This window comes from Limanda limanda, chromosome 21 (assembly GCF_963576545.1).
Source record: "Limanda limanda chromosome 21, fLimLim1.1, whole genome shotgun sequence".
NCBI lineage: Eukaryota > Metazoa > Chordata > Actinopteri > Pleuronectiformes > Pleuronectidae > Limanda > Limanda limanda.
Genome location: NC_083656.1, coordinates 12441763 through 12453768, shown reverse-complemented (window position 1 = coordinate 12453768; position 12006 = coordinate 12441763). Strand labels below are relative to the sequence as shown.

At 43.0% G+C, this 12006-nt stretch overlaps 1 protein-coding gene across 1 annotated transcript; it reads left to right on the top strand.

The window, feature by feature from the left end:
* Nucleotides 1-1411: 1411 nt before the first annotated feature.
* On the top strand, nucleotides 1412-11757 carry LOC133027987 (vesicular glutamate transporter 1-like). The gene is made up of 13 exons (XM_061095176.1): nucleotides 1412-1473; nucleotides 7358-7610; nucleotides 7895-8013; nucleotides 8111-8225; nucleotides 8339-8426; nucleotides 8529-8615; nucleotides 8805-8941; nucleotides 9031-9180; nucleotides 9499-9631; nucleotides 10170-10280; nucleotides 10877-11004; nucleotides 11244-11313; nucleotides 11459-11757. Exons 1-13 carry the CDS (start codon nucleotides 1412-1414, stop codon nucleotides 11755-11757), a joined length of 1752 nt encoding a protein of 583 aa, XP_060951159.1.
* Nucleotides 11758-12006: the final 249 nt, after the last annotated feature.

The window sequence follows — 12006 nt, the reverse complement described above, 5'->3', positions numbered from 1 at the left end:
ACAGTCCTTGATCTGTGTTTGAGTCTCTTTAGAAATATGCTCATGTTGTTAAGAATAATGTTAAGAGTGGTTTTAATATACCTAGTTTCAGACAAAGCTCTTATTCATATTTAAATTTAACAAAATTCAAATCAATGTAGACAGATGGATACATTCTTCCTTTCTTTCGTTCTTTCCTAATTGTAATAAGACTCCACTGTGCAATGTGTGGTCATCCTATCCTTAAAACACTCATATAACAAATATTATTATATTATGTAACATACTTATGTCACTTTACTGATACTCTTATAACCTATATTTGTGTTTACTTATATTTTATTGAAGAACTTTATTTCATGCTTCCATTGCTTGTATTTATATTCTCTTACTTAGTTGCTGATTTTTATATGCATATTCCCTTCTTTATCTTTATACGCACAATTTTATTTGAGGATGACACTTTCATATTTTTGTTGTGCTTGTACAATGTCAATTAAGTTCTTGAATCTTGAAAAATCTTCTGATTTACAGTTTAATCACACCATTGACAAAAGTAACGTGTCAGAATTGACTGTTTATAGTCAATTGGCTATTCACTGAAAACAATGAATAATACAATGCAGTTGCGTCATGGCACCGTTTCCTCCGCGTCAGGGCGCAAAGGAAAAGCTGCAATAAGATCAATTTCTGGAATATTTAAATTTTAGGCTACAAATCAGATTACTTTTTTAAATCCTAGACTTGCAAAGCCTGGGTCCTTATAGTTGAAATAATACAATCACTGGTCAGAAGAGCGCAAGTAATCCGCCGGCCAGCCTCCTCGGCAGCCTCCCGGCGGCAGCCTGCCCCTCCCTGTGTCACAGATACCTGGGAACTCTGGTGATATGCTTCGATCGGACAGTATTTACTCTGACTCTCGCCATTCACGGCTTGCGAGCTCCAAGAATAGCCTCTGCTTAAAACGCCGGGAAGGAAGTGACATGCTCCCTTCCACTCACTACACACACTTGGAGAGATTAGCGCGCAGGCAGCGGTAATCTGGTTTCAGGACCACGGCCAGCGACGCCGCCCCGGGCCATGAATCCTGTGGAAAGTTGTCTCCTGCTCCTCCTGCACATCACCGGACACCCGGGAGTGTGAGGAAAGTTCATTTAGGACACCGAGGAGGAAAGAAAAGGGCAAAAGGGCACTGGCCATGTGGAGGACGTTTGTGGAAAATCAGAGTTGCTGACTGCTGCTCCGGGAAACTGCGAGGTTAAGGAGGCTGGTGATCAAGTAAAATCAAGTTTCTTTGTTTTTAGTTTTTTTTTTTTGCATGTGTCAGTGAGAGACACGAGGCGGAGGGAGCAGGAGAGGAGGAGGAGAAGCCTGTGCGCTCGGGCGGGAGCGCGCAAAGACTGCACCTTGGTCGGAACCTGGAGTCGTGAGGATGGAGATCCGGCCGGATAGGTTTAAGGCCATTGCAGCCAAGACCCTCGGGAAAATATACGGGTAAGTAGAATAACCACCAGCAAAAGTAACGACCTCTATGTTCTACCTTAAATCTAGTCCCCTGATCGTATCGTGTAAGTTTCTGATTTTAAGCAAACTGCTCCTTTAAAGCTGGAGGTGTCAAGGGAGCTGGATTAGTGTGGAGTTGTATGACCTCGCACCACATCTGTGTCTCAGCCGAAGCCATCACATAACAAACTGTTATACAAGTGATCACAGTCATTCAAAACTCCAAATACAAAGCTATAAATATATATCTCAAGGTGGAAGATATAGTGGCGATATAGGTGTAATTTTGGTAGGTGAGCAAGTCAAAATCTGCTCCACACGCAGAGACACAGTAAGTGAATTATCCTCCTCTGAGCTTCAGAATTAAGTTTCATTTCAGACCCAAACTGCTCGATCGGTGTAAGATGAAGCCTCGGATCAATAAGCAGATTCAGCTCAGCCAGGCCTTTCTGCAGCGCTGACATATCACAGAGGCACGGTCACACTTTTCATGTGGAGGTTTGTGTGGGACTACGTGCCTGGACAAAGTGACGTGTCTCAGTTTAAATCGTGTGTGAGCTTTTTCTTTCTCTGCGGCCTGTTATTTTGTCGCACCTGCCTCCACGGGACAGCAAGCTCAGGGCGACTTCCATTTAAAACCTCACTCTAGTGGAGGCTCCACCTTTTTGTGTTAGATAATAGAAGAGCAAGCAAACGTGTCATGAAGGACAGGGGGACTTGGAACATGGGAGGGAATCTAACATCCACCGTGCGTTATTACGCATTGCGCATGCCACCTTGCGCAAAAGCCATTGTTCCACAGTTCTGTTACTATTCTATCGACAACTGGCTGAACTTGGTGGCACTCCCTCCGCATGCAGCCGACACCGAGTGTGTGAGGTGGTCAGGAGTCTGGCCGGTGATTGGTATCTGAGGTGGAGGAAGGTATTGATGGCCTCCTCTTCCTCCCCTCTCTCGGGATTTGATGGAACGTCTAAACACTTAAATCCTCTCCAGAAATAGCCTCTCCTCGTCCAAGCTGTCGGCCCACGTAAATCCCCGCAGGCCGTACACCTTGGACACCTCTCTCTCTCTCTCTCTCTCCCTCTCTCTCCCACCCTAAGTAGCCCGATAGCTCGTCATCGTGCCACCCCCCCCACCCCCTCTCACAGGGCACCTCACAGCCAAGATTAGGCCATGGCAGAGAGCCCGCCGCTGCCCACGGGGTGTCATTTTAGTGAAGCGTGCACGTAGTCGCAGGTAGATACACTCCCTGGGTACCTCGCTGCCGTGCGTGACACGCACCACGCACCCGCCCCGCTGCTGCTCCCTGCACGCAACTTTAACGAAGGGGCACGCACTGTGACAAGCTGCCTCCGTTTTATTTGGTGGTGGATGTTAAAGGTGTCTCTATTCTATTCTATTCTATTCTATTCTATTCTATTCTATTCTATTCTATTCTATTCTATTCTATTCTATTCTATTCTATTCTATTATATTCTATTCTATTCTATTCTATAATAACAACAACAACAAGACAATAATTGCATTATAGAATATAATTTAATAGAATATATACTGCATGTTGGGTGTTTTTGAATGTGCCTCTATGTAGCTATTCTATTCTATTCTATTCTATACTATACTATACTATACTATTCTATACTTACCATCGTGGACTATTTAATGTCGGGTGTTTTTTGATGGTGTCTCTATGTCTGGGCGTCTCTCTTCTATTCAATTCTAAAATGTATACTAACAATCAAAATATAGAATTGAATGGAATAGAGACTGTGTTACGATTACAATTATTTATTGTTGAGTATTGTCAGAAGGTTTTTCCCTAGGTAGAATAGAATTCAGGGACCCTCTGCTGTTGCTCTTCTATTAAAAGTGTGCGTGTCTCTTCTGACTGATCTGCTGTTACAGAGTCAGTACAAGTGACACGTGAGAGTGTTGGAGGCAAAAATATTGACTGTTTTTATTCAGTGCATGCTTTGTTATGCTGTATTTACTCACAAGTGAATTCAGCAGGTTCGTGTAATAGTTCTTTGACTTTCTCTTATCCACGCACAGACTCGACCGTGAACCGAGCTGCTGAACCACACTTGACACATGAATTAAAAGATTAACTAGGATATTCAGTAGTTAATATGAATTCAGCTCTCTTACACAACGTCAAGATCCACAACTAATCATTATAACTTCCCTCATGGTGTGACAAGAGCAATAAGGAGTAGGTCAGGTAGCTTGTGAGGATTACAACGGATTTTCCTTAACTCCGAGTCAGTCATGAAAACCACAGCATGTATGATATGTAGTAAAACAAAAGTGGAAATCCGAGCAATTACAGAAAGCTCTGTGTGGACGTCCTCTTGACACCGGGAAATAAATTGGTGTTGAGGAGGAAGGAAATGTTGTGAATTGTGTGCGAGACTGAGCGGGAGCCGGGGGAGTTGGTGGTAAAAGGAAGGGTTAAAGATAAAGAGGAGACAGGAGGAAGGAGGAGAGAGGCCCGCCCAGACAAAAATAGTCCAAGCGAGCCAGAGATATTAATAATTCAGGATGGAGAATCATTAATACTTGATCAGTGTTGAAGACTGTTAGATCCACTGCTGTACAGTAACTAATAGAGGCTGTATGTTTTATTGTTGCGTCGCTGTTATTTCCCATCAGCCTGCTTACCGCTGGAGTTTGTATCTGAACTGGTTTATTGGCAGGAACACAAAGTCTTTGCTGTCACTTGATATGTTAGGATCAGTCTCATTTTGTCTGCAGGAAGGTCATTTTTATAAGAGCTTCCATAATGCATGTATGAAGGTTTTTTTGATGAACAGCCGGGGCTCTTTTCAGAAATAGAATTGTCTTGGTGGCGTGACAGAGCTGAAACATTCCGTATTGAGATCTTAAGAGAATAGAGAAGACGCTCCACACATCACCAGCTAAGATACACTTTCTGTCAAAACACAGACTTCTGGGATGGTTTATATCTTGTTTGGGGTCTTTACCACATGTCTCCCTCTCCCCTGATAATTCCTGTCTCAATACAAGGCAAGACAGCTCTGCTAGAAACAAAGAATTTTTATCTTTATAATATCAATTTATAGCAACGTCAAGAACAAGATGGACTTGAAATCAGCAGAATAGTTTACTGCAAGATTATTGCATGGAAATACAAATTACATCATGATACTAAAGATGGTATAAAATTATCAGTTATCTGATGAAAACTAACAAACATCAGTTTGAGCTTCTTTTTTGATTTTTTAAACCTATATTCACCACAGTGATGAATCGACCATGGTGGCTCATTCAGTTTAATAGGAACCAATTTCTGTGTTGCAAATCATTGACCTCGCGGTCTATACAGCCCACTAAGGAGGTGGTCTTTGTGGGCTGGGTACACCGCAATGGTTGAACCGAAATAAGACGGTCTGGCCAACAGAGGATTTCCAGGATTGCCGTCACCAGCTCGTCCTGCCCTCACTGCTGTCGGCGAGCAACAGAGCTGCAGTTAGACACAATGAGAAACTTTTTCGCATGCAGGCGCCATTACCATTTTTAAAAACTGTTTGTCACTGAAGCTCAATGGATCCTGGGATAGGTTGGGGCAGAGAAGGATCCACTTGTCAGAGCCTTCAACTCTCAGGGATGTGTCGTGTATTCACTAGAGTTAATGACTTTAGCATGTGCTTAAATACAATGACAGGCTGATATATATGATGCTTATCTTCGTGACTCTCAGTCATTCCCAGAGAATCCTCCAGATCTTTATTCAAGGAGGTCTGTCCCTCTTTGGAAAGACCTTTTACCTAGGGAATGACCTCTGACCAGAAAAGGGACGGTCCTTGACCAATGCATTTTCATCTTCATGTGCAAAACAACCCCTTATTTAGGCTGAAGCCCTGTTGTGTGATGTCATGTTATCTCTAGGTTTGGGGTCCCACCTCCCACCTATAAAACATCTTGCCCTGCAGGGGCAAGACAGACTTTCACTATTGGCTTGTGATGTCTCCGGGTATACCATGGTATCCGTCTGACCTGTGAAACTTCTGTGTAATAAACTCATGTTATACTGCAAGTTCTGGGTCCGCGGTTTCCTTTCCTTCATCATCAACTTCTACAACCACATCAACCTCTCGGCTGACCAGAATATACTTCAGATGGAAGGACACATTTGGGGGGGCATTCCAAATGGGACGGTCTAGTCTTGTTGCCGTGATGTAATCGGTCTTCAAATGCAGCCTCTGATGGATGCGGCCCCTGAGACGAGACACAGCTAATGTCTGTGCAGTAGTGATTGAGGAGTGGAGCCACGGTAGTGAAAACCTGCCGATACACACTCTTGATCAATCGTGAGTCAGATTTAGCACTCATGACGTTAAACCCTCTTGTTATTTCATCAAATAACTAATTAAAACCAAACTCACCATTAAAATGAAGACTTGAACAAACACCAGAACTGCGGTGGTTGAAACTGTGATCAGGGATTGTGTGTGTGTGTTAGTGAACTGCAGTGAGACATCAAGTATCCAGGCTGTACTCGCTCTGCAAGGTATAAGGATTGTCATCGCCACCGTGATGAATGTTCACTGGGGGAGAACTATGTGGCTCAGTCAGCAAAGAATCCTAACACATCAGATGAGACTCAAGCCCATGAGCTCCATCTAATATCATCATCTTCTGTCTTGAACAACCAGCTGCTGAAAAAAGCCCACACCCCCATTTCCCTACAGCTTTGCTCGTGTTCTGCACTGTTCGGTGTTTTTGTATTTTAGATACAAAAACGTCAGAACTGAGCTGACTCATTTGTTTTTTGCTTCAGCACAACCAGCTCTCAGGTACTGAACGCATCCTTTGACATTGGCGAGAAACTATATTTACCTGAGGATAGAAGCAGGAGCAGCAAGCGGACTCCATCACAGAGACCTGCAGCTCTCGAGTCTGATCCAGGAACAAGCATCATGTTTAATAGATTATCCGCTGCACGTTTAGATGCATATTTGATGCCCGTTAGACTTCAAGCTTGGCAGAGGTCACGGCTTCTCAGGGTTTCTCAGCAAGCCTCATGAACATCAGTCACAGACAGGAGCAGGAAAGGAGGAGTTGCAGGAGGAAGGGGAGGATGAATGCACCAAGATGAGACGTGCCTGTCAACACTGTCTGTCTTTTATTCACACAGTATTTCTTTACTGTGAGCTGGTTCAGTCAAGATATGAGTAATATAAATATATTCATCTAGAATGTAAACGTTAAAACCAAATTCCACAAACTCATACAAATCATTTATCAAGATCCATGTATAATTCCCTGGTAAAATGGTGAAAATGAGGACAACATCCTATTTTTAATGTTAAAGTATTTTTAAAAAATTGTGATTTGCATCAAACTTGAATAGGTTCTTCCCTTTCCACCAATCATTTCCACAATGCTGCTTAGAGGGGATTGAGCCCAGACAACCACATCCCACCATCATAATCTGATAGAAGAGAAAGCTGTATCCATCCATTCATCCCTCCACTATCTATAATGCCTTCAGAGTTGCCAGGGTGCTGATGTCAATTCTGTATGGCAAAAATGTAAAATACTAAAAACTTCTAGGTGCCCAAGCATCTAAACAACATACTTACAAGGACGGTGCATAGCGGTGCAGTGGTTAGCGCCGTGGTTTGAACACGATGGCCAACCAGTGTTTTTTTGTTTGGAGTTTTCATGTTTTCTCTTTGTCTGCATGTTTTTTTTACCAGGTAGTACGAATTCCTCCCAAAATACAAACACTTTGCCCTTGGCTCAATCGGAGAATCAGATTTTCACATTGTCTCTGCATGTTGGCACAGTGAAGGGAGAGATTTTTTCATTCACTCACTTTTCCCTTTTTCCAAACTCTCCTTTTCAGAGCTCTTGAGAAGAAGCAGGAAAATGGCGAGACCATCGAGCTGTCGGCGGAGGGCCGGCCAGAGATGGTGGAGGAGAAGGAGATGCCAGTGGTTGACTGCACGTGCTTCGGCCTGCCCAGGCGCTACATCATCGCCATCCTCTCCGGGATTGGCTTCTGCATCTCCTTTGGAATCCGGTGTAACTTGGGTGTGGCCATCGTCAGCATGGTGAACAGCCACAAGATCTACAAAGACAACAAGGAGGTCATAGTGGTGAGTGGCCATTACTACACCATATAGGGCTATTTTAAACGGGCATTTCAGATCAAGATCAATGGGGAACAGTGTTCAAACTTAATTATTTCACAAATTGTACGTGAGGTTTGATGTGGAAGTGGCCAAATATAAAAAAGTTGTCACAAAGCATTGTCATCAGTAATTTGAAGAGTTCAAGGTGCTTAAGATTGTGGTCAACAGGATGCCCACAGAGGACCATGAATCAGTCACTGTGATTCTGATGTTTAGATTGTTCACTGTCTTCCTGTCTGTCCTGACAGGAACCTCAATTTGACTGGGACCCAGAGACAGTGGGAATGATCCACGGCTCTTTCTTCTGGGGATACATCGTAACTCAGATTCCAGGAGGATTCATTTGTCAAAAGTTTGCAGCAAACAGGTCTGTTATTTCAGTATTTTATCTATAAAAGGGATAAGTGCGCATCCTTCTATAAATATCGAATGGCTTTTTGATTCTTTACTACTCCCATTTCCAGAGTGTTTGGCTTCGCCATAGTAGCCACATCATGCCTGAACATGCTCATCCCCGCGGCCGCCCGGATGCACTTTGGCTGCGTTATCATCGTCAGGATATTTCAAGGACTTGTAGAGGTACTTCTACTCCTGAGCTTCCTCTAAAATACAAGAAAAGGACAAGATGGACTGATTTGACATTTTATTCAGATCATTCACCATGGTGTAATTTCTTCTCTACTCTACTACAGGGTGTTTCATATCCTGCCTGTCACGGTATTTGGGCAAAATGGGCACCACCTCTCGAAAGAAGTCGCCTGGCCACAACAGCGTTTTGTGGTGAGTCTCTTATAACGGGTTCTTTTTCACTTTGATGATTCACTTTAAGAACAAAAATTTCGCTAATTTTATTAAACTCCACAATTTTTCTGTGCTCCCCAGGTTCTTATGCTGGTGCTGTGATTGCCATGCCGTTAGCTGGAATCCTGGTCCAGTACTCAGGATGGTCATCGGTCTTCTACGTCTACGGTAAGCGACCCTTGAACTGAAGATAAACAACATCCAGCTTTTTCACTAATCTTGCTTTTCAAACTCTTCAATGGGAATTTAGCATTTATTTTATCATGTTTAAAAAATGAACCAGAATTTTCAGACTGAACTTGACATTTACATTTTTGTCTTTCTTTTCTCTGCCTGTCTGTCCTTCCTCCGCTCCAGGAAGTTTTGGGATCATGTGGTACTTATTCTGGACCCTGGTGTCTTATGAAAGTCCAGCAGCACATCCCACCATCACTACCGAGGAGAGGACATATATCGAGGAGAGCATAGGAGAAACTGCCCAACACGCAGTTACGGTCAGTAGATACCTTCAGAAGTGTGATTTAGACACTGTCCTTCAAAAGATTTGAAAAGTTAGTAAATAACACATTTTTATGTGTTACAGAAATTCAACACCCCATGGAGGGCCTTCTTCACATCCATGCCAGTGTACGCCATCATCGTGGCTAATTTCTGCAGAAGCTGGACTTTCTACTTGCTTCTCATCAGCCAGCCCGCGTACTTCGAGGAGGTGTTTGGGTTCGAGATTAGCAAGGTAATGGCAACAGGAACAAAAGGTCCAATACCTAACGGTCCAATAGTACAGGTCCAACAGCCCCCTTAAGTTCAATAAAGATGCACCAAATTTCACAAACTCACAGATTTCAGTTCCCTAAATGTGCACGACCCACCCCCTGATCCAGATCTGCACCAAAATTGTAATGGGATTGTCAGTTGTTTTTGTGTAATCTTGCAAAAGATTAAATGAACATACTAAGCAACCAACAAACAAACGGACAGGGGTGAAAACATAACCTTGCTGTCGCTTTCAATGTTTACTGCATTTTCAACCTTTCTTTTCATTTTCATGTAGGTTGGCATGGTTTCTGCACTTCCCCATCTGGTTATGACCATCATCGTGCCCATCGGTGGCCAGCTTGCTGACTATTTGCGCTGCAACCATATCATGACCACCACTAACGTCAGGAAACTTATGAACTGCGGAGGTAAGAAAGGGCCAAATGAAGGGAAAGCTAAATTACACTCACACAGAGGAAATGCCGCTGGTTTGCTCTTTTACTTCCCAAAGATCAAACCTGTAGTCAAGCTAATCAATATGCAAAATCTAAAATAGAAAATTATTTTACTGTCTGGGGTTTTCACTCAGAAGGTTCAGTCATGTAAACCTGATAAACATCACGGTGACTCCTTGACTGAAAATGCTGTAAAGAGTGAACTAAAGTATTTCTTTGCTGGATAAGACAAATGGTGACTCACTATAAAGCAGAAGCTCTGTGCCTGTCAGCTATTTTTGAACGTCCCCAGCAGAGAGTGAAATGTAGAAGCGAGCAGTGCACATATCACTTTGTTGGTAGCTGTGTCAGTACTGAGGCTATTTTCAGATTCGGCTCAGAGAAAAGCAGTTTGTGAACAGAGAGAAAGACACAAATACATGAATAAAATGCACATCAGTTGACTTTCAAAGTGTCATTCTATGAGACCCCGCTCTCTGTTTGATTTCTGTGATTTCTTTATCTCCGACAGGGTTTGGGATGGAGGCGACTCTGCTGCTGGTGGTGGGCTTCTCTCATACTAAAGTTGTTGCCATCACATTCCTTGTCCTGGCTGTGGGTTTCTCTGGCTTTGCCATTTCAGGTGAAAACATATCTTGAGTCTATTTATTCTCCAAGCCCGCATGTAATGTTTTCCTTGAAACCTATTGGACATAAATATCTATTTACTATTTCCCCAATCCTCTGTCTCCCTGTCCGGGTGCTTATCTTGCCAACGGTCCATCTTATTGCCTCCACACGTACCATGTTTATTCTTAATAGCCAGAGGAAGTACATTGTAAAATTGTTTTACTCAATACAAATACAAAAATTGAATGAATAAGCGACCATCACTCTGTAACATACAGTGGGGACGAGCAGTTGAACCTGTCTTCTTGCAACTTGGTCAAACCGCAGGTCAAAATCTCTAAAGGGGTTGCCTAACAGACCTCTGAAAAAGCTCAGTTTCATGTTATTAAAACAATAACTTACAAATCTTCATTGCAGATAAACCAGGTAGGATGAACATAACGTTTTCTAACTTCACTCTGAACCTCAGACTGTTTGAGGAGAACTCACTGATGACGAGGAATAATTCTCATGTTTATCCGGTACACTTCCAAGCAGGCACTCCACTAGTTTGCTTTAATTATGAATTATATATATATATCACTGATCATATTTATTTTTTCTCATAAGGTTTCAATGTCAACCACCTGGACATTGCACCACGATATGCCAGTATCCTCATGGGTATTTCCAACGGTGTGGGCACCTTGTCTGGTATGGTTTGCCCACTTATAGTTGGTGCCATGACAAAGCACAAGGTGAGAAATTATATCTACTAAATCAGAGTGTATTTGTATGAACAGTCATTAACTACAGTTTCATATTAGAAGGTAGTAAAGTATGCATGACATTATTTCCCGATAAGATAATTTCAGTTTAATTATCTGACGGATTGATTTAACTTTTAAATTGTAGCTTTATTACAAAGTCCTAATAGAACAAAAAAGAAAAGTATGCTTATAACCATTTGTCCCCTTTTTTATTCTCTCCATCACAGACTCGAGAGGAGTGGCAGGGCGTGTTCCTTATTGCCTCACTTGTACATTACGGAGGTGTTATATTCTATGGTGGGTATATTCACCTCTAAATGTTCCACTTATTCTGCCTCAGATCATTGGGAGGTTTCTTTATGCTCCTGTGTGTTGTTATTCATACAACCAAACCTGTTTTCTTACAAATCTGAAAGTCATGTTTTGTGTGTCTCTGCTACAGGACTCTTTGCATCCGGAGAGCAGCAGGCTTGGGCCGAGCCGGAGCAGACGAGCGACGAGAAGTGTGGCATCCTGGACGAGGATGAGCTCGCCAACGAGACGGAGGAGCTGTATCGCACAAGCGGCGGGGGGGGCTACGGAGCCATGAACCAAGGTGCGGATCCCAATGGAGGCGGTGGCATGGCAGGAGGAGGAGGAGGAGGCTGGGTCTCAGACTGGGACAAAACTGAGGAGTATGTACAACCAGCCGGGGCCAATAATTACCTTTATGGAGGAGAGGGGGACCGGGAGTTAACATAAAACCAGCAGGTCCTCGGCACACAGCCGGTAGTGAGGCAGAAACTGTGCATCTCACCGGATGACTTTAAAAGTGCGGATTTAAAAACGGAAGACGGGAAGGACGATTCTCAGCAAGTCTGACTATATTAATACAACTGAACTGAATTCAAAGAGACTGCACAGTGGAGGTGAAGAAATTAGTAGATGTAAAATGTGTGTTTGTGATTGCAATTGTGTACCTTGTGTGACAGACACTTTAAGTAGGAGAGT

Excerpts from the sequence above, each read along its gene's own strand:
- LOC133027987 (XM_061095176.1), top strand. The coding sequence starts at position 1,412 with ATGGAGATCCGGCCGGATAGGTTTAAGGCCATTGCAGCCAAGACCCTC. Across the intron at positions 10,281-10,876 it reads CTCTGGCTTTGCCATTTCAG|GTTTCAATGTCAACCACCTG; the intron begins GTGAAAACATAT and ends TTTTCTCATAAG. Across the intron at positions 11,005-11,243 it reads GTGCCATGACAAAGCACAAG|ACTCGAGAGGAGTGGCAGGG; the intron begins GTGAGAAATTAT and ends TCTCCATCACAG.